This window comes from Atractosteus spatula, chromosome 4, assembly GCF_055471065.1.
Source record: "Atractosteus spatula isolate fAtrSpa1 chromosome 4, fAtrSpa1.hap1, whole genome shotgun sequence".
Taxonomy (NCBI): Eukaryota; Metazoa; Chordata; class Actinopteri; order Semionotiformes; family Lepisosteidae; genus Atractosteus; species Atractosteus spatula.
The window spans coordinates 31,127,583-31,151,189 of NC_142709.1; the positions used below are offsets into that span (position 1 = coordinate 31,127,583).

At 37.9% G+C, this 23,607-nt stretch overlaps 2 protein-coding genes across 3 annotated transcripts in view; one reads left to right on the plus strand and one right to left on the minus strand.

Moving 5' to 3' along the window:
• Nucleotides 1-11,942, plus strand: part of itgbl1 (integrin, beta-like 1) — a 107,032-nt gene extending 95,090 nt beyond the window's left edge. Inside the window, exon 11 of the mRNA XM_088913360.1 lies at nt 11,620-11,942. Within this exon, the coding sequence (XP_088769486.1) occupies nt 11,620-11,708 (89 nt within the window). The 3' untranslated portion in view covers nt 11,709-11,942. The remainder of the gene's footprint in view (nt 1-11,619) is intronic.
• Nucleotides 11,943-12,934: 992 nt separating this feature from the next.
• fgf14 (fibroblast growth factor 14) overlaps nt 12,935-23,607 on the minus strand; it is a 223,082-nt gene continuing 212,409 nt past the window's right edge. For both annotated transcript variants that reach the window (XM_088913361.1, XM_088913362.1), the window contains exon 5: nt 12,935-15,854. In XM_088913361.1, coding sequence (XP_088769487.1) covers nt 15,715-15,854 — 140 coding nt within the window. In that variant the 3' untranslated portion in view covers nt 12,935-15,714. The remainder of the gene's footprint in view (nt 15,855-23,607) is intronic.

Sequence of the window (23,607 nt, forward strand, 5' to 3'; positions counted from 1 at the left end):
AGCTAGATGTGTGTCACAATCACATGAAAGAAAATGTACCATTTTGTTGCACCATTGTTTAGGAGAGGACTATGTTTCAACAAATAAAAAAAAATGGAAACAAAAAAGCTAAATATCTTTGAGGTAACATAGTGTCTTACCATCTGGCGTGCAAAAATAAAAGTCTGGTACACAGTCCTTGGTACCAAAAAGAAATGATAGCCCTAAAAGACACAATCAAAACAGCATTATTTCAGCACATGGTGTACAGTAGTTACAATAATATTGGTAATTAATAAGGTCTGAAGAAGGCTCACACTTGAAGAAGGCTCCACGGCCGAAACGTTGTGTTTTCTTTCTTCTCTTTTCAGCATTGAATAAACCTATTACTTGTTCCTTTGCAGCCTATGCATGCTGACGCAGCTACCCACCTGAATTAATTAAGTCTGCCTTGCTGAAATCCATGTGCCTCATGCAGTTACAGTACATCACAGCGAACTGTAGAAGAGCATAACCAAAAAGATGAATAGGATTGTCATTGTAGGAAAGCACAAGAAGCCACACAACAAAAAATAACCCCGCCCTGAGATTTGTCTTGTTTGGTGTTTCCACCCTAGCTTCTTGAGGATGGAGTATGGATTAGATGTGCAAACACAAGTCACCAGAAGTTTAATTAGATTAGCATCCGCAATTTGCTTAGGCAGGTTACCTTATTAACAAGAAGATGTCATGTCATTTGTTGTGGAATGTATTCATCCTACTGTATGAGGATTGACAACTCCTGCAACAAAACTGGACCTACTGTATAACCTGAGGGGATTAGACTTCTTATCCTAGTAATGTGCCCAGTTAAGCATTGATGAGCAGTTATGAATTGAAACCAGAGAGTTAGATTAATGTGTCAGGGGTGTTAGGAGTAGGAGATGTGGTGAGGATGGGGGTCAAGATAAGGTTAGGGTCAGGGAACATCGGAGCGCTTTGCGAATTGGAATTGCCCTTTCCGGGACTGGCTTGATAAATAATGCATTTATTCTTAAGAGTTCTATGGCAAATTTGGTTTAAATCTTATTTCTGGAAGCAGTCTTTTTTAATTTGCTAAACAATTCACAGTTTTTATAGAGTAATAATAAAAATAAGAATAGAATCTTAATATAACGATAATATAAAAAAATATCCTCTGCAATTAAAATCAACCATTGTGTTAACAAATGTAATTTAAATTAGAATTATGAAATCTGATTGAATTGAAGAGAAAAACATGGATGGAACAGAGTGAGAAGCCATATAAAGTTGTGGTTTCTACAAAAAAAAATGGGAACTTACATACAGCAATATACATTTTCAAAAATCATAATCTTTAAAAAACAGTCATGTAAAGGCCTGTATTCTAAATATACTCTGTACATGTTGACCAACACATGCACAGACTTACTCTTTTCTTTTCCATTGTCAAACAGTGTCAGAAATTACACTTCACAATGTTTTTGAATAAGACTTATAAATTAAATTTGTGTACATAATTTTTAAATGAGTTTTATTTTCTATTTTCTTAGCATCATTTATTGGAAGTTGAAATACAGCCATTATAAAGCTCTTATAATGTTTAGAAATTCATGACTCTACCCTTTGAGCCAGAATATCAATGAGAATTTAAAGGATACTTTATAGTCTGGGTTAGTGCAGAGGATGGGTATGTTTTTCATTAAGACTTAAATTGTGACATTCTCAATACCTGATTCAAAGAATAGCTGAGAATAGCCCTGTGGGCTTGGCAAAGAACATTTTGAGAAAATATCTATTATTTACATTTTTGATTTTTTTCCAGCTCTGGTTTATTGATATAATTTCTCTTCACTGGAAACGGTCAAATTTTAGAAGAAGCTTCACTTTAACATTGCAGATATGAAGCTAAATGAAAACCTAAATTTGCTTAAAATTTAATTTTAAGTTTACTGCTTAGTTCAACTCTTGGACATACAGTATGGCTCTGTTCTTAGTCTAGAATGGCAAATAATTTAGTTTTTTTTTTAAATATATAATATGTGGTATATTATACAAGGATTTTGTATGCAGGTACTATTTATCCATGTATGTTAACAGTAGTCATTTTTCTTCCTCTACAATTTGCTGTAGTTCAGTTGCTTGGTTCTAATGACAAAATGTGCCAACTAATATAAAGGATAGTATGCTTAATACTTTGGTTTTAGCTTGCCTGGCTGAGGAAATGATGTGCTAGTGAGAAATCACACCCAAAGAATTCTCCCAAAGAATCCCTAAAACACAGAGACAGATTTCGAATACTAAACTAAGAGCAAGGCGATTTGGCTGCAACATGTGTGCTGCCAGGAACAAATGAAACAAATGATTGATGCAGACTTGAGCTTGTTTGATTGAGTAGTTTCAAATATGCAGCGAGTGAGAGACGTGCATGGTTCTGGCTTGAGCTTGTTTGTATGAGTAGATTCAGATATGCTGCGTTCCAGATGAACATTGATGGTGAATGAAGTGAATGTGCAACTCATATGCTAGAAAGCAAGTCAGTCATCAGGTGACAGCACTATTAGTGAGCGCCACGAGCAGCACGTACTATCTTGAGTTTTGAACTCATGTGGTGGGCTGTGGAAGATGCTGCAGCAACCCAGCAGAATAGCTACTGTATGTGGAAGCAGGAAGAGATCTACCTCTTTGCTAAAAAGAACAGATGAGAATGTTGTTTTGCTGGTGGCATACTTGGTCAGAATCCAAGCATGGAGTTACAGATGCCCCAAAAGACCTAGCTGTGAAGGGACAGAGCACTCCAGAACATCAAAGGGAAAATGCTGAGGGAATTGGAAGTGGACATTTGAATACTGGCTGGTGGTGCTTAGGTAGCCCCGGCCGGACAGTACAGAGAAAAGGGAGCCTGGTATTGGATCTGATATATGAGGTGCTCGATCATTGAAACAAATAAAGAGCCTCCAGGTAGTCGGGTCCAGTGCATGGCTCCCTGGGAAGGGGACAAGAAAAGGAGGAAGAAATGTTGAGAGCCACCCAGGTCTGGAACTGTGCATAGTTCCAGGGTGCAATGAAAGACAGAGAGGTCCAACAAGAAGGCCAGGCAAGACACTCATGCCAGGGTGGTCTATGTTAATGCCAGACTGTACAGAGCATGAGCCCTTCGGGGTGTCTCTTCCCGAGACCAGGCCAGCATCCGCTGTTGGGGCTTCAGAGGCGTGCCAAAGACTGACCCGATATTATCACCTGCTGAGACTGGGTCCGAAGCGGGGTTCCGGTCTCCATTCCTCTCGTGGCAGCCTAAGATCACCATTTACAGATGTAGACAGAGCTCCAGTCAGAGCCTGGGGAATGCAATGGAACAAGGAGGGTTCCACTGGGAGGCTGGAAAGTAGCCATGGAAGGAAGGAAGAGGCAAAAGTGAGAGGGTGAAGCAGGGAAAAGGAAAAAGGGGAGAGTCAGCAGCTGGGGTAAAGGCAGTCTCATGGAGCCCTGGAATCCCGGATGAGTAATGCTGCTCAGGACTAGCAACAGGTACAGAAGAGACAGCAGGAGAGAAGTCTTGTGTTCCAGACTGGTTAAGATTGCGTCAAGAGAACTAGTTGAAGTGAAGGCTGCATTGATGGCAGGGCAGGGACAGTTTGAGACAAGCCCTGGGATCGTGTACGACTAAAGCTGCTCAGGCATGAAGCTGACTTAACGGCAAGAGTGAAACAGCAGAAGTGAGAGTCCAGGGTAGAAGTGGACTTGAAATGAAGACTGCTTCAGCAGTGGAGCGGGGACAGTCTGAGACAAGCCTTGGGATCCCATATGAGTGAAGCTACTCAGGGATGAAGCCAAATTAACAGCAAGAGTGAGACAGCAGGAGAGAGGTCTGGGATTACAAGTGGTAAAACTGCTCTGTAGAAAGCCTGCTGAAGAAATGGGGTATCAGGTCAAAGGGCGAGGAGGTATGGAATCTTGGCATTAGTGTCAGCGAATGATTAATGATGAAGCACCAATTAATAATGAAACATTGTAACAGAGACGCTTCTGAATTATAGAGATAAAGACATGATTGAATAATTGGAATCTTGATTAGTGATGATTAATTACTAGTGATGATTTATCATTAGTAATGAATAATTGCAATCGTGATTAGAGAAGAAGGAGGATGGACCAAAAGGAAATCTTGGAGTCCTCATGAGAATACTTAGTTTCTCCCGGCAACTGCAAGTCAGGTGACTCCAAAGGATTGTGTTTATAACAGATGTATTCTGAACTGAGCCCACAAATAAGTACCAGATTATGAGATATGTATGCATCTGGAAGATGTGGATGGGGGAAGAGTAGAGGGAAGAGTAATATATATGAAAGGGAACTGGGGAAAAGACAGAGACAAAACAACATATACAATATTGACTATAGCCTTTGGAAGAAAAAGTGGAGCAGAGGGGAATAGAAAGAGATAGAAAGGATGAGAAAAGGAGAGACAACACTAACACAGCTGTTTGGAGTTCCTAGACAACATTATGAGAACTGAAAGAAAAGCACAGATGATATGGCAGCAACACAGCCACTTGTTTTCACTGGTGAGTTGGAGTTGTAAAGTCGAGAAAACAACTCCAATCTTTGTTTTTGAGAGATGAATGCAATGAAGGCAAAGTCCCCGCAGCACAAAATGAGGAACACATCCATCTGCAATGAAGTGAAACACTGAGTGCTAGAAAAGATGCACACAGCGCCATGAGCAGCCAAGGGCCTTTCTGTGTAAAGGAGAGAATATGCAAGAATAGAAATTGACCACTACCTGAACTTCTGTTAAATAACATCATACTGTAAATCATTACTTTCCTTTCTAAACCTCATTACACCAATTTGGAATTTCCAGTAGGTAATCATCTCATCCTTAACCACTACAAATTTCATATCATGCTCAGGTCATGAGCATGTGTACACTGTAGGGACAAGGCCTATTATTTCACTCAAAATTAAGTGATGTTAAGTATTTCTAACAATCTTTGTGTGCCTAGACCAAATATCCTGTTGCCCTTCACAGTAATTTAGCCAAAGAGGCTCCTCTCTGTGGTCTCAGTCACAGGATGACCTAGTGGTCTTTGAGTGTGTGCAAGTGAGGGAGATGAGCTCTTGTATAAGAATCTTTCCTAGGACAGTCTAGATCCATAGTCAATACTCCCTTAAGATGGATGTTCACTGCTGGTGCCTTGATGTCTAGCAGAGGAACATCTGGAAATATTTCTAAAAGCCACAGGCCGTGATCAATCATCCAACGTGGTTGTCCAACCTATCATGGACCTGCAAGGTGTGGTTACTCACTCTACCAGGTAACTTCATGACCAATCACCAACCGTATCTTCCCCAGTTAAAAAGCAGTGCATCACCTCCAACTGCACCCCCTCTCTCCTCTGAACCAACTTGGTTGATTGACAACAAAACCACATGCCTAGAGGGTGAGCCCATACGTTAAGACAGATATCTGCCCAAGGTCTACCCTACATCAGAACCTTCCAACCAGCTAGCTACCACCATGCTTCCGCTTGATCCCCGGAGCAATACGGATTAACTTTCGTCAACAAGAAACCAAGTTTCTCCTCTTTCTGATTTGCCCCAACTGAGCAGTCACCACCCTGTGCACAGAATGTTAATGTTAATTTGGTCAACCCATCCGAGAGAATCGACTGTCAGCACAAGGCTACAGCAGCATCTCTCTTTCTCCCCAATACCTCAAGCTGCCTAAGGATTGGAGTGGCAATGAGCCAGCAGAGCACGGATTGGATAGCACTACAATGGACCCAGTCAACTGGTCCCCCATCCTTCTGCAAAGGAGTTACAATCCACAGTCGTGGATGAGTATAAGTCAATATTCACCCTTTTGAGAATAAAATCGTCATATTAACATATGTCATATCAATTTAATTCATTTTATGTAGCAGTAGTTACTTAGAAGCACCTGAATGTTGATTATGATAAGGGACTGATTATGAATTTAGTGTAACCAAGGGTATACTAAACATAGTATTCTTGTTTTAATGTATCTGTATATTTGCTATAAGTTTGATATTTTGAGTGCTTTCATATACTGTACATATTGTTTTATGTATCAATAAATGTATTCCATGTGTTGTGAATCCTTGTAAAGACTCTTTGTTATTCTGATGATTGATTCCTAATATTCAAAGCAAACTCATGCAATTTAATGTTTACAACTAAACATTGTGCCAATACATTCACAAAACCTCTACAGCACTTTTAACTGTACATGCACTATCAGAACTAGCTGCTATTTTTCACATTGGAATCCCACAGTGTCTGTGTATGGCAGCATTGATTGGAGGAATGGTATGGGTCTCAGTGACAACAGCCCAAGCTCACTGTCACCCCAAAAGTAGTCACTTTTTCTCAGTAAGAAAGACAAAGACCTTGAACCACACTTATCCCAAGACATACTGTACCCTTAGTTAAAATTAAAGTTTTGAAAGATAAGAAATACAGGTACAGAGATAGTAGCTGTATGTAGGCCATAAATGGTTTGTCCTCAGGGATGATCTTAGAGTTGGTTATCTGTGTTTAATTTGGTTTGTTTTGAACTTGTAAAGTTTAAACTTATATTTGATTTCATATATAGTACTATTCTATTTTATTTTTACTTACTTTTGATTCTGGACTTTGCCTGGCTTTGGTCTGTAATTAGTTAGAATTCCAAATAAACTTGGTTAATGCAATTGGAGTATTTCTTTGCCTATAATGAAATTGTGTAGACTGAGTTATAGTTCAGGGTTATAATTAGGACAAATGTTGTGGGAGTGTTAAAATTCAGGGTTAGGATTGGAGTTATCCTCAGCAAAAGGTTGGGCTTTTAACTATGGCAGTGACATACAATATTTAGCACTGAGTGAAAGTTAGAGTTTGAATTGAAGTTTGGTTAACCAAAGTGAGATCATTCAGATTAGCCTGTCTTTGACATTAGAGCTAGTCTAGATATGGGCTTGAGTTAGGACACTGACCAACCCAACCCCTGCCAGATGGATAAGTCTAACAATGGCCCAAATCCAACTGCTCACATCACAATGTGAGTGTTAGCCAACCCAAAAATGAAAGGTCTTGATTGACAGTGTTGAAATGTAAATGTAACCCTAATAGAAACATTAATTTAAAGGGAATTCAACACATAACCAGTACCTAGCTCTAACAATTATCAGTAGATCTGATCCCTAATCTTAAAGGGTTAATATGTATCTATTAATGTAATATAAGGCATTTCCTTATCCTGAAAGAATAAAAACAGCTCATATAAAGTTACCTTTTGATCTCTAACACAAATGTAACCAATATAATTATACACATAGAAAATCATACCCTTAATACAGTAAAACATACATAACTAGAAGAGCAATAAAAATGTGTTTTTTTTTGTTTTTCTTTTCTCTAATATCATGTGAAGGTCATGTTGTGAATGGTATGATTTTCTGATTTGAATTGGCAGGTGTACATTTGTATTCAGGGTGGCAGAGTGGCTAGCATTGCTGCCTTGCAGTGCTGGGGACCCAGCGTTCAATTCTGGACTGATGCTACCTGCATGGAGTTTGTATGGTCTCCATGTGTTTTCTTTGGATGCTCTGGTTTCCTCTCACATTCCAATGATTAAAGCCAAAGCTGTACCCCAAAGACCTACTAAGAAAGAAGACTGAAAGATTAATTGGCTTCTAGGAAAATTGACCCTGGTGTGAATCTGGGCATTTCTGTGTGTCTTTTTGTTACCTGTGATAGACTGGTTTCCTATCTAGGGTGTACAGTACTTTGCCTTTTGCCTGTTGCTTGCTGGGATAGGTTCTGGCTCCCCCACAACCTTGAATTGGATGAAATGGTTGGAAGATGGATGAATGTTTGTATTAATAAATTGATTAAAATTACCCTCCAAAATGCAAATTTAGGGAAAATGATTGAATCAAATTTAATCATTTGGGAATCTTGACAAGTTAATATTATGTAGTTCAAGTAGGTAGCTGCTTTAGCGTGCGTAGGTTGAAAAGGAACAAGGAAGGGTTTATTTCATGCTGAAAAGAGAAGAAAGAAACAACATTTCGGTGCTCACACTGGCGAAATGTTGTTTTTCTTTTCTTCTCCTTTCAGCATGGAATAAACCTTTATTTGTTCCTTTGCAGGCTAATATTATATTGACTTGACAGGTATATACTGCATGAGCCTTTTAATTCTAACTCAAAAGTGACCCATACTAGCCAAGATGTTGCTCTGTAACAAACCAAATACATCTCTTACAACAGTTATGCTTCACTTTATTTTATAGTGGGGCTATTAGATGTTTCTAATTAAGGTTCTTTATGTTTCATAGAGCTAATATCTTTCGGTTTAAAATAAACGGGCAAGAACAAAATCTACTTAAAAAGTATTGTACAAGAAGACAATACTTCTGCTTTGAAAAATAATGTATTTTAATATGAAGGATGCTTCAAATACCTTATGCATACGAATCTTAACGGCAAGGTTCAACATCAATATTCCAAGCAACATGTAGCATCACAAAATCATTGAATATGCAGTTATTTATTCCTTTGAAGTAGGTTTTTACATAAATATTTTAAAATGTAATATGGTCATTGCCTGATTATATCCAGTTTTTACTGCTCGCCACAATGTATAACCCAGTTTCAGACTTTCTAGATAATACTAGATAACTAGATAAGCATGCCAAATTCCTCTTCCCAGCTTATACAAAATCCAAAGATACCATGTCTTCCCTGGCTCCCTCACATCCAGACTGGAAACCAATACATTGTAAAATATAAAAAAAAAGATGTTGCCATGATACAGACAGCTTATGTTGATAAACCACTGACAGTGTGCTTCACTGAGAATCCTGCTGATCCCTATAAATTTGTTCCTTGGACATTCCATATCACAATTACTGTAAATCTTCTCTTGCTTTGGCCCTGAAATAAAATATGATGCAAATTCCAGATTAAATAATAACATTTTATTCAAAATGACCTGTATCTTTGATAGTGTGCTAGTTATCCCAAAACAATAGTTTATAGTTTTATTGTAGGACAGCAACCTTTGGAAACAAACAGGACTGTGACAGATACAATTACTCAAATTTTGGGTAAGAGTAAGCTGGGGTGAATTCCATGCTGAAAAGAAAGGATATAGCATTTTGGCCGTAGCACTTTCATCAGGTGTGTGTGGGGGAATGGGTGGGGGGGGGGGGGGGGAGTAGGAGTCTGGGGGTAAGGAGTACAAAAGAAAATGGGAGGGTGGCAGAAAAGGTCTAAAGAGATGGGGAATGTGGAGACAATTTCCAGAAAAAGTGTGGAACAAAATCTGAAAATGAAAGGAGAGAGCTGGCAAGAAATTAGTTGATCAGCGAGAATTGTGGGGATATTTCTGAGTCTCTCTGGAAGCAGGAAGCAGACAGACAGGTCAGCTTAATCATGGTTGGGAGAGGTAAAAGTTGGAACGATCAGCTGTCGGTCAGTCTTCTTCCTCTTTTGGCAAAGTAAACGGCTGGGCACTTTCTGCACGAATTGCAATACAAGATTGCTGTACAAACCAAATGCCCTCTGGGTGAATTTAAAATGTCTACAGAAAGGTCATGTACACTGCACTGTTAGTGTTTAGCTGGATAGGTACAGATATTTGTGATACAGCAGTTTTTGGTGGACCAAATGGTGCCTCGTGTGGATAATGGTTGTGGGCAGTTAAGGCAGTTCCTTTTATTAGAATTTTAATAAATCATTTAATATTTATCTTTTGTCATTATTATAAATAATAGACATTTAAGGTGATCTGCAAGGAGTAAAAGAAATAACATAACCTTTTCAATATTGTTAATAGTTATCTAATGGACAGACATTTTGGCAACATAAATGGTACAGTATATTCCATGCATAAATGAGTGACGGTTTTTGAAGACATTCAATTTTAGGTTTACATATAGTGATAGGTGGCTTTGCGGGAAATTAGAGAAACCTGTAGAGTAAGACACAGCTGGTCTGATTAATTAGCACTTGGAGAAAGTGAAATTCCACATGAGTGAAGGAAACTATCAAGATAGGCTCTGCATGGAATTTGTCACTCCTCTGGGCTAATTGGGAAGCTTACAAGAACAACTGGGAGGAAAAGGTTTTTTAGTCTATGTCAGTGCTCCAGCTTGTTAGGAGTTTTAGGAGTGATCTTTAGCAACATATTGTACTGGCTTTCAGGTTTGTGGGACTGAGTGAGCTAGGGATGCTTAGGAAAATATAGTTTAAAATACAGTTTAAATTGTACTTGAGGCATCACAGGTGCTAGACAGGCTCAAAGGGGGTTCAAGTGCACTGTTGAGAAACAGGGCTGGCCTGCTGATCCAGGGATGACTGGAGGCAATGGTCTTGGACCTGGATGAGTCTGGGTATCGTGTGGCAAGGAGCTGTTTACCTTCACTCCACAACAAAATGTGAGAGAAATCTAGATGGCAAAATCTGAGTCCCGAGTACCCCCTGGGCCTTAGTGTCAGCAGACAGATTGGCGATCCATCAGAATGTGGGAGAGAGAAAGCAGGAAACCATTACCTACTGTATCAGGGTCACAGGTGTTGATTACAGAGTGGCATTGCTGGCCAGACAGGATCAGCTGGGAGCTAGTGATAAGAAGAGACTGCTTGTTAGTGAAGATTTGGGTCTTGGTAAACAGTGGAGTTGAAAGAATAAGAGTGAGGCAAACATCAAGACATGGTGACACAGAGGTTATCTGACTGAATACCCTAGTGCCAGGTTGCGTTAAAGTGAATAGTGAAAAATGAAGTAAAGTCAAAGAACTGGGGGACAGTTAAATGGGATAAATACTCTAGTATTCTGTGATTACTGAAGACACAAAATGAAGAATGAATGAGAAGATCTAGTAAATTTGCAGTGCTTAGTGACTAATGAAGACAAAGTTAGTAAGATAGTGTGACTTGTAAGTAGAATCAAGAGAAGAGCAACTGGGAAGGAAGAGGTGTCTTCACAGAGAGGAGAACACCATGAAAGAACTGGGATTTTAAAGGGGTCTGAAAGAAGACACCAAGGTGACATGCTGGAAGTGATAGATCTAGGGTGGTATTTGTGTTGGCAGTTGTTTTTTGTCAACTGTGCACTTCATATGACATTTTGTTTTTATATCAGAAGTCATTTAGGTCATGTCATGACTACAATCAGTTGTGTACATTGTTAGTGGAACAAGCCAATGCTTTGGATTATCTTGTCTCTTATTCTTTAATGGAGTCCCAGGACAGAAATAGGTGATGTTCAGATAAGCAGCATTCTGAGCTTTTGAATGAATGACATGGTATCTTAGCGATGCAAGACAATCAAAAGCCTTCAACACTGCACAGTATAATGCTACTGTATGCTTCCTTTTGAAAATCAAAAAAATAATTTAATCTTAACAATCAAAACAACAACAATATGGCCATGAAGTGTCATAAAGTCAATCCAAATTACTTGACTATAGTATGATAATGAAAATATCATTTTAATGTGTAATTCCTACACTCTTTATTTCAGATGACTGGAATTTGATAGGCATTATTGTATGTATATATTGTAAATGCCGAATTACCTCTACATCAGCTGAGTGGTACTTTGTCTTCTCCCCCTTTTGTCTTTTCAGGAAATGGGGTGTGTAACTGCGGAAACTGTGACTGCTGGGAAGGGTGGACTGGGAATGCGTGTGAGATCTGGATTGGAGCAGAGTACTAACAAAGCAAGGATGCTTTAAAAGACTGAGTTGTATTATTAAAGGCTGCTGAAGTACATAGAAAAGCAACAGATAATGAGAATCATAGAAGAGAAAAATCATTCAAAACCTGGATAGAAATCTTCATTCTGATTTCTGCATATCACTTGTGTAAACTTGTTCAAAATACTGGTTACAAATGATCTTTATTAAAACTATATTGTTGTATTGAAGTAAAACAACCGTGGAAGCAAAAACGGTTATCCTGTATTTTTTTTTTCTTTTTTTAGCTGCATTACCGTGTAACCCCTTGTGTTTTCAATACAACTATATGTATGAAAAAATATTTATATTTAAGATTCCTTACATTTTCTAGAACTCTACACACAAGAAGGTGACATATCATGAAGAGAATCCAGACAATGAAGAAAACAAAAACGGAGAAATATTTTTGCATGGTGTGTGCGTTTGTATGCTGTATGAGTGCAAAGGTAATAAATTTAATTTTTTTGTCCACTTCTCATTATCCACCAGAGTCAATTCAAACTGACCCATTCCTTCTATATATATTGGTATTAGAGTATTAGCTATTATTTTAATAATAATGCGCTGAATGGAACAGTACTTGCATGGAAGTGGTACAAACAGTTGCTGTCTTTGCTCCTTTAGTTCTATATTATAAAAGTTTACCTTTGAAGGAAATTCTGAATATCTCCCTTCATATGTACTACTAAATTTTACTATGTATTTTTTTTTCTTTCAGTGACTGTTAAAATATTTAATTAACAGCACCACCATGTCAAGAGGCTTCTAAGCACATCGAAACAGTAAAAAGAGTGACAGAGTGACAGATGAAAGAGTTTTTGATATTGAGCAAATATTAGTTACCGAAAAATTTTCATCTAAAATACAGAGAAAAAAGGAGAGAATATCAGACTATGTTGTTTAATATTTCCATGTCAGAATGTAATAAATGTCACATATGAACATGAGAACTGCCCCCCAGAGCCTTTCTATTTTAGTGAGTCTGCTTTGCCAAAGGCTACATACATTTCTCCTTGAAATGTAGGTTCAGTGGGGAACACAAAATAAAAGAGCTGGAGCTAAAAAAATTCAATCTACTTTGGCCTTTTCAGATGATTTTGTAACTGTCAGTTTGCTAATTATTCTTAACTCCTTTGTATGACTGTTGAAATACTGTACTCCATATTCAATTGCATTAAGTTTGTTACGGATGTTACAGTACGCCTTTATATAAATATTTTATTCAATATGTTGTATTTGTGTATACAACAAATAAACACAAACTGTACAGTGCAGACAAACTCTTTGCATATATGTATGTAAAGTTAGCAGTACATACCAACAGTTCTTAAAACACATAGCCTACTACATGCAGTTCATCAATGCCATCCTCTTCCCATGCAACAGATGAGACAACAGACAAATAAAAAGTTGTAACTGAAGCACAAATAACAAAGACCCTCTTCTGCTATAATGTTTAAACATGTTAGGAAAAACGAAAAAAAAAAATCAGACAATCATTCATAGGAATAAACACCATCACAGACCCGTATAAAACAGAAAAAAAAATCTGAGAGAGAAGATAGGTATACATTTACACGCAGGTCATTTACAAAAATAAATTCAGCCTTCTTTAACCAGTCAACTGGTTTGCAGGGCCAGTATAGCCCAGCATGTAGGGTTCACTGTTGAAAACTATGATCTGTTTCATGTGGATGTGGGACACCAGCCCTATATAGAATGAAATTGTAAAATTCCTTTGTGCATATTACTGTATTTTATTATAGCATTAACGTAGCTTTGTACAGACTTAAATAGTTAACTCTAGCTAATGTGCTTCACTTCTCCTAATATGAAACTAGCTCAGGATTCCAATAAATTCCAGAAATGATAAATATTTCAAATCAATTTCAGAATATAGTTGCCATTTAGCAGCATAGCATCAGTCTACTTTTTAAACAATATACTAACTCTTATTTAATAAAACTATTATGAAAATTGTTAAAGCAAGACAAGTTCATACTAAATTTGTTTACTGTTTCAGGAGATTCTTGAATAATGTACTGAGTTTAATGTGAATAATTCAAACCAGAATTGTAAATAATAAATGAATGGCTGAGGTGTAAGTTCAGCCTAACAAAACACATTAAATTCAGAACCAAATGTAAACTTCTATTTATGATGATTGAACAATATTTTTATTGTTTATTTGATGTCCGTCAATATTTGGTCCTTTAAAATAAAACCTTTGACTTGTCCTCTTTAGCATGCAATACAAGTGCTGGAAATATTCTCAAGGTACACATAACGTTTTAGGATGAAAAGGATTTTTTTTTTTTTAAATGCACTGGTCAGGACTCCAAAGGATTACTTTTTTTCAGAATCAAAACTTATTTTCCATTAAAAACAAAAATAAAAGCTTATTTTTGTTGCATTTATCATCATCAATCTTTTGTTTTATTTCAGCTTTTAGTTGCACAGTCAAGGACATTGATATTTTGGTAAGGATCTGAGAAAAAAACCCTGAAAAAATAAGGGTACTGTATGTTCTTCTGTTAATTTACTATGCAACTTGACTTCTACTGGATGTGGACTGATTATGAGGCACCTTTAACCCAGCAGTGTCTGGGTACACATTTTTGCATGCTGGGTTAGAGGTATGCACAGGTACATAGACCAAAGTGAGAAGTTCTGGACTCTGCATGCTGAGCTAAGAAAAATCCTTTCATATACTGTATCTCATAATGTCTAGTCATCAAAAATTACATTTCTCTTTTTTTATACAATGAAAACATTAGAATATAAGCTATATCTTGCATTGCTGCTGCAAGAAAGAACACAACACTAACCTTGCCCATGCTTTGCTGAATGGGACGGTGATGCAGCCAATAGTAATGGCATCTACTTAGATCCAGCATTCCCCACACTGAGTAAAGTAGACAATGTTTTTTTTTAATGGCTGCAGTTAGCATTACCCCTTCAGTAGCTCCATAGCTCACTGCTTAAAGATGGTCAGTGTGTGAAGTATGGGCCTTGTCTGGAGGCCTACAAGGCCTATAGATTTTCTTAGAGCCCATGCTCTAAAAAATAAAATTCTAGTTCCTATTGACTGGGCAAGGCGAATGTCACCACTGGCGGAATCAGCTTGTGATATGTTTCTACCATGCACCCACACCAGGGAGCTTTATATTGATAGTGCCTGGCATAATGTATTCGTGTTTAATGCCAGGAGCAATTTCTCAGCCTTCACCATGTTGTTATCGTTAGTAGAACCAATACTGAGCCTGAGATGCTGATTACATTTTTTTTTATAGATGTGGTATTTCAAAAGTGTTTTAATTGAGCCTTCTTGAAGTTTCTGGAGCCAAGCCAGCTGTGACATCTTTTTTTGCGTATGTCATTTTAGTGTGTGTGGGTTTTTTTTTTTGTGTTTGTATTAGAAAATCACACATAGCCCCTGCAAAAAGTTCTAAAGTACTGGACAAAAGAGAAAGAGTGAGAAGAGAAATAGAAAGAGGAGAGAAACATACTTGTAAAAAAGAGAGGATGACAGTCCATTTTTCCAAACTTCACAGCATCTACCCAGAACACAGCTGGTGTACTGTCACATAGAAAATAGATCTGAACTACATGGACTTGGCTGCAATAGGGCTCGAAAGGGGGAATTATGGGTAACCATCAGCAGGCAAGGTACTGCATGTGGCTGTGAAATATATCATTCTCATGGATTGTCACAGTTACAGAAAAGATTAAAAAGGCATTCCATATCTGGTAGGGCATTCCATGGTCAGAGTTTAGCTGGCTATCCAGATGTCTTCTCCTCGTGGATTTATTAGCGACAGATTGGGACTGATTTATCCCCTGGCGATGGAACAGTTCAGAAACAGCGAGGAGCAAGGGTTGTGTGAACCTGATCCACACACGCACGAGAGTTCGAGTCTGGCAGGGATAAACCGCTCAACAGTGTCATGGGTTCGTTCGTGTGCCACAGCTCTGCAGGTCTGGCTATGTCGTCTTGCTCGTCTTGCAGACTGGTTTTCCCCCATTCATTACTGCAGACGCACTTGTGCTTTTACTTGGAGTCACGCCCACTTTTGGAACTGTTTCTCCAACATCATGCAACGATGGCTCTCTGTACATGGCAACTGGAAGAAACAAAAAGAGTGTAGAAAAAACAGGTTAGAACACGATTTCTGTACTATGATACAGTTTCCAAAATTTGTGAGCAATACCTTTAGTTTTTGAATGAGCATGGTGTTAGATATACATTTGCAGGTGATGCTGCGAGTTTTGTTGCAGGGAAAAGTGCTTGGTGTGGATGACTGCTGAGGGTGGTCAAGGGAGCTGTGAACAAGAAGGTTACGCAGATTAGGTGGTCGGCGATATGAGATGATGAGGCAGTCTGAAAAGAGGGCACTGATGGAGGGATCATCCTGTAAGATGGAAAAGTTCTTGTTAATGGTCCTGGGGATAGAAAGTGTGTTAGGATGGTAGGGAAGCACCAGAGGAATGCGGTTTTGAGGCCGGGAGTTCCTGATTGAGTTGATGAGTTGATCATTCAAGGCCCCTCAGGACAATTCTGTATCACTCAGATGACATCCTGTATCTCCAGCAACCTTATTTACTGCATCTCTTGCAGAAAATGTCCAGCTATCTACAGATGCAGCCATTCAAAATGGGTGCGTTATTTTGCGGCATACCCCGGTGGGCGTGTCGCGGTATCACGCAGTGTCACGCGGTTAATCGCGCGTCATTTGACGCTCTGCCGGAAACTATCCGGCGTCACCTTGTAAAACCGCCAGGGGGAGCTTAACCTCTCATGTACAGCATTTGAGCCTTTAATTTTGAACAGTGTATTACAGCATGTTAATCTTCAGTCATTAAAATGTTGGTATATTTTATGAAAGCAAGATTGCTCAGTTGGACAAAAGTACACAACCTACCTTTATCAGAAATATTTATGCATCAAAGCCTTTACCGAAGATATTACTAATAGTATTAATAATGGATGACTTTGGACAAGCTGTATACTCAAAGTATAATTTCTTTAGCACATTTGTACAAGCACTTGGAATCTGTCCAAGCCATACTTTGTCAGGCATTTTGTTTTACTTCAACGGGCATAAAAACTTCCTTGCTTTTAACAGGGCGTTTCATAATTTCTAACTACGAAAATGATTTAAAATGCGACACCTATCATTCAACTAGAGCTTAAAATATCACAAGGAAAAATACACACCGGTATTCCATTTCTCACGTTATACCGGAGTCAACAAGCATACTTTTAGAATTTGATTAAAAGGGAATATAATATGGAATCGCGTGTCTCAAGAATTTAATAACGGTATGATTATATCCGTGTACTGCGGCAGGGCTGTGTAGGGCTGTTTCGCCTGCCTGCTCATGCGAGCTGACTGTAGCCGACTGGTCTAGGTGCGTGCCTGCCAACGGGCAGGTTGTGTGCTCGAATCCAGGTGGAAGGTGCTGGACCTTCCAGTTTTATTTATTTTTTAATCGCGTAACATATTACCGTATGCAAACTGTACTGTATACAGTATGTATATGTATATTTAATGTCTTAACTGTGCCCGTTTAAGTATTGAATATTCATATCTAATTTTACCACTGAAGGGAAATCTTAACATAAACATACAGTATATGGCTGGTCTCGGTACTTTAAAGAAAACATACACACCAGTATTCCATTTCTCCCTAAACATTGTAAGCTTCGAAGTCTTTAACTAACGTGATACCGGAGTCAACAAGCATACTTTTAGAATTTGATTAAAAGGGAATATAATATGGAATCGCGTATCTCAAGAAATTAATAACGATATAATTATATTCATGTTGCAAAAGAACTGCAACGGACATAAAAACTCCCTTGCTTTTAACAGAGCGTTCCATAATTTCTAACTACGAAAATGCCAGGTGAAAGGATTTGTAAACATATTTTGTTAAAGCAAGTCAGTTTTTTCTGCAACACATAAAATACATTTTTCCAAGAAAGTTTAGCCTTTGTCACTAATGAAACCACTAAATAAAGACATAAATATAGAAATCTTAAGATTTGTTTTATTTAATGTTGGTAGCAGGATGAACTGTCAGAGTGTATATTTTGCTCGCAAAGTTGCTGCAAGATGTTAACAGTGAAAAAGGTATTTAGAAATGAGTTATTTCAAGATGAAAAAGAAAACATACACGAAACATGGTTTCATTACGACCAGAATCGGTCTTGAGATATTTTTAACTTGATTTACAGTATTTGAGAGGTATGTCTTAACACCGATACTACAGTGCTTAAGTACTGCTCACGTATATGTTTCTAGGTTTATATTATGCATTTCATACGGTCAAATTACTTTTGAGCAACTAATAAGAAGCGCGAAACGGTATGCATTTTACTTTCGTTTTGTGCTGGGACCCGTGGATTGATTAGAGATCAAGTACATACAAGTCATTTTTTAAATGTTGTAGTTCGTCTTGAAAAAATGTTACGAGTACATCATCTATCAACAATCACACAGGTTCTGTTTCCATATTGCGGATTTTGGTTAGGTATTATCAAATCCAGTGGCGCTGTTAGTTTACTGAGTCCCATGTCACATGGTCTGTGATTGAAGCCAGTTAGACCGGTTTAATTCGTCACAGCCAGCACTCTTCAGGTGTGAGGGTCTTCTGCTCAGAATGAAACGCGAATGTTTGTGTATATTCTAATGGTAGTGGGGGCAGGGTGTGTGGGAACAGGTTTGGTTGAAATTGCATTAGAGATCTATGTTCTTCACACCTGAAACATTTTCTCTGAAAGCATTTTCTTCGCAGTTTAACCGATCTTGTTACAGCATGTTACAGTTTACTTTTATTAACCATATTAATTTTAAGTGCTTAATGTAAAATCTTGTAAAAATATATTTTCATTTCATTGTTCAAATATACATTAAGTCTGACTATCATATAATAAGTTAAATACAAAACTAAAGAAAAAATAGGGATAAATATAATTCAGAATATTTTGCTAACAATGTTAACTGTTTATGAATAATAAAATGTATTAACTAAGGAGTAGGATGGCACAGTTGTTAGTATGTTTTTTGTTTTGTTTCTTTTTCATAAATACAACAGTAGTACCTGATGTCTCAGTGGCTTTCAAAATTAAATTATGCAATAAATAACCACATGTAAGACTCTGATGCTTAAAATGTTTAGGGAGAAAGTGGAATACTGGTGTGTATTTTTTCTTTAAACTACCAATACCAGCCATATACAGTCTGTAACGTAGGGATTTCTATACGTCTTTATTTAGTGTTTACATTAGTGACAAAGGCTAAACTTTTAGCTTCAGTAACGTGTACATATCTCCCCTTTTTATAAAACAACATGGTTGAAAACTGTTCCAGAGCCACTGTTGTTTCATCAGTGAAAAGTACATCATGAAATGCCTCTCCCTGTTCAATCCACTGGAAAAAAGAAAAGGAGCATAAAGCCTCTGATGGTCATAAACGATATTCATTTAGGAGCAGCATCAGAGGTATGTTTTTAACTGCACTGCATTGGAGAGAATACCATAGTGTGTTTTTTTTTTACTCCCTGGCGGAAACTCGCTTCCAGAAGAATCAGTATGGCTCAGAGATTAAATAAAACTTCACTCGCACCAAACAAATGTATATTTCTAAATATCACAACATGATCGAATTTAAGTCATTTTAATAACAATGAATAGTCACCTATGCGTTACAATATAAACATTTATATTGATTTAAATCGCGTTTAAATCACCTTTATTTAAAACCCATAAATAAAGCTGATACTGTTTAGACTTCCAATTATTTAAAACTGTATTAAAGCAGCACGATACACAATGCAACGTAAATCGCTATCTTTGTCTTCTGTGTAATAATGTTCACCTCTCTGTCCAGCAAATTTACAGGTTAAAAACAATACTGTTAGGCTGGGAAAACGATTTTTTTTAAGAAATACAAAATGAGATATAATGATATGTTCCGGCTTAGACATTAACGAAGAGCATAACGCGTGTACTGTATACACTCCAAGTACAACCCCCCTCTCTGCAGGAGTGCTGGCTGTGACGAATTGAACCGTCTCACGGGTATTTTCAAAGTAGGAGGCGAGATTTCCAGCGAAAGACACTCCCCCCCCCCCTCAAAAACCCAGTAAGTACAGTACTTACTAGTTAAAGGCTAGGCTCCCGACTACGGCGAAAGGAACCCTTCTTTCATTAGAATACAATGAACATATTTTAGCCCTGAATGAATAAATAGCAAACATGGTTTACATAAAAGACATTTTTCCAAGAAAGTTTAGCCTTTGTCACTAATGAAACCACTAAAGAAAGACATAAATATAAAAATCTTAAGATTTTTAAAATGCATGACTTTGCTAAAATTTATTTGAAAATAAAAACAATTACAACCGCCAGGGGAGAGAGAGAACAGGGGAGGGATGTTGGTTTTGCATAAGGGGCGGGGCTATGGAAATTAGGTCTGTTTGGGAATGTGTAGTTACATGTTCTGGCTGTTTGTGAATTATCGTTGTTGAGTATGGAGTGTTGAGGTATTGATTTTGTGTAATGCTTTATGTTGAAAATTGAGGTGGATTTTGTTTATGATAAACAGGATAAACTGGGATGGGAGGAAGGTTTGGTTTTGCATAAGGGGCGGGATTATGATAATTGGAGGACTTTGCGAGAGTAAAATGGTTTGATATATTTGATTTTGTATTGTGGTTGTTATCTATGTTTTTGGTTGGTATTATGTTTATATGGTTGTTTTTGTTGGTTGGTTGTTATTATGGTTATTAATAATACGATCTATAGTTGAAATCTGAGCCTAAATAAAAAGAAAAAGCAAGTGATTAGGTTTATGAGCAATCTAATTACTTATTCGTTTAAAACGCTATATAAAATAAAGTTTATTATTAATTTGCTGCACAGAGCGGTGAATATTATTATGCATAAGACAAAGATAACGATCCTGATCAGTTTAGAAATCTGTGTACGCTGTAAGGTTTTTACTTAAACTTTTAAAATACACGTTTTGAATAGAAAGAAATCCTCTTCCTGTTACAGTATGTATAGCAAACCAGCACGTCTTTTTTCTCCAATCAGAGGGGTGTCAGATGGTGTCAGCCAATCACCATTCTGCGTTGGGTAGCAACGGGTGACTGTTCTCAGGCGGAAGATGTAAACAGCTTAATGTTCGTGTTAAATAATTTTTTTAAATTCAATTAAACGGGCACAGTTAAGACATTAAATATACATATACATACTGTATACAGTACAGTTTGCATACGGTAATATGTTTATGTTACGCGATTAAAAAATAAATAAATAAAACTAGAAGGTCCAGCTGGATTCGAGCACACAGCCTGCCCGTTGGCAGGCACGCACCTAGACCAGTCGGCTACAGTCAGCTCGCTGGAGCAGGCAGGCGAAACAGCCCTACACAGCCCTGCCGCAGTACACGGATATAATCATACCGTTATTAAATTCTTGAGACACGCGATTCCATATTATATTCCCTTTTAATCAAATTCTAAAAGTATGCTTGTTGACTCCGGTATCACGTTAGTTAAAGACTTCGAAGCTTACAATGTTTAGGGAGAAATGGAATACCGGTGTGTATTTTTTTCTTTAAAGTACCAAGACCAGCTATATACTGTATGTTTATGTTCCAAAATTAATATCGTTTATGGCTTTCACACGCGTTACAGTATGCTCCTATTCTTTTTATGCTCAGCTACTAAGATTTCCCTTCAGTGGTAAAATTCAATATCTACAACGGGCACAGCAAAGACGTTTTTACTGTAAGTCTTTCTACGACAGACCAACGAACCACGAGTGCCCCTGTCGGTCAACCAATCACGTACTGCGGTGCCACGCGTCATCTTGCGTCATACTGAGCGACGTCACCTGCGGTACGTGTCTGTGACGCGCACTTTGAATGGCTGCATCTGTACATTGGGGAAACAGGAAGGACACTCGGGGAAGGACATTTTCTTCAGAGAAAATGTTAGGGCTGTGAGGATCAAAGAGTTCTCCAAGGCCATAGTTTCTCATTTCACCTCTAACAGCCATGATCACACTGATCTTTCCGTCTGCGTTCTCAAAGAGGGGTTTCTTAACTCCTATTGCAGAAAGACATCCGAACCAAAATTATCCTGAAACTACGTTCACACCTTCCCCCTTCTCTCAACAAAAGAATCGTTTCCTTCTAATCCTCTCTATTCATTTGCAGGTTTCGACTTTACACCACTCATCACCTCTCTCGACTTCACACCACCTGAGTGCCCACTCTGTCTCCCCCCTGCTCCTGCCTCCTCTACACTCCCACATTTTGTTCTCCTATGCTATACAAGCTGCTAACTTCCCTGTCTTTCTAACACCTGAAGAAGGCTCCGCAGCTGAAACGTTGTGTTTCCTTTCTTCTCTCTTCAGTATGGAATAAACCTTTACTTGTTCCTTTGTAGCCTACGCATGCTGACGCACCTACCTACTTGAAATTCTTTAGTTTTGGTTCTCTTTGTTAGATGAAATAGGTGGTTTAGGTTGCTGTACTTACGGGAATAGTGCAGAGCAGATGTTGCAGTTCAGTGATTGCTGACATAAAATGGATGTGCTTGATTTACTGAGCTTTTTGCTGTTGCTTGTGTTGAGATGGAACACACTTGAGAAGATAAGCAATTAACTTCTACCCTTCCTGGGAGGTCTAGGCTTGGACTGCACCTGGCTTAAGACTATGCTATTGTTTTCAAACTCTGTAAAGTTATAAAAAGGAGTAGAGTGACCTCAGTTATTCACTATTAGTATTTTGTTGTGAGTGGCCAAAAGCTGATGAAACCTGGAAAAATTAAAATTATGCAAACACTGATAGTTGCCCAGAATGTAATTTTTTTCCCAGGCCAACACAAATAATGATTATTAAATTATTAATAACAGTAATTAATAGTTTCTTGCATTGGTATCTTGTTTTCATCTCATAAGATCCCAAAAGCCCTTTACATATAGGAAGGAACTGAAGTACAGCCCACACCTGGATGACACTCAGAAGCCATTCTACACCATCAGCCCCACTACACAGCAGATCAGATGGAGAAGTGGGAAATGACACTTTTTTGGTAGACAAGTTTATACTTAATTGGGTAGACCAGATTTTGAAAAGCCTAAAGTATGACTGAGTTAGGACTATGGAGTTAATGCCCTAGGTCTTCTGAACAGTAACTTGGGATCTTAAATGACCAAGTAGTCAGGACGTCAGTTTAATTTCTCTTCCAAAGGACAGCACCTTCTATAGTACAGATAACCCTGGTCATCATACTGAGGAGTTAGTTTGGAAATTCCAGTCCAGCAGAATGAACAATTGCCATCCAAATGATTTATAGCTGCTGCAACCTGATTTTCCTTGAAGGTCTCTCATCCCAGTTTTGACAAGGACCATCTTTGCTTAACTTGTGAGACTTGACACAATTAGGCTACAGGTCTAAATGCTGCTGACAAATAATGAATGCTACACCTGTTAAGTCTGTGTAGAGTATCTATATGACATTTGATAAAAGTCATGAGAATAAATTAACTTCCTTAAACAGAAAAATCCTTATCATAAATTGGGATTATTTTATAAAATTAATGTTTAAACTGAAAGCAATTCCTTAAGCTTGCATCATAACCACCTCATAAACAAATAAAAAGGTAAAAGAAACACAATCTTAGGTGTAGTGTTCAGGAATTACACAGTAATATGGTTTATTTTCACACTGTATTACACTTTGTATTCTTCTGTTTAAATAATGGGCATGTATTATAAGAAAACTATCAGAAGGGGATTCCCACATCTGTACTTCTGCTATAAAAACTATTAACATTTCATGGCCGAATGGACAGAG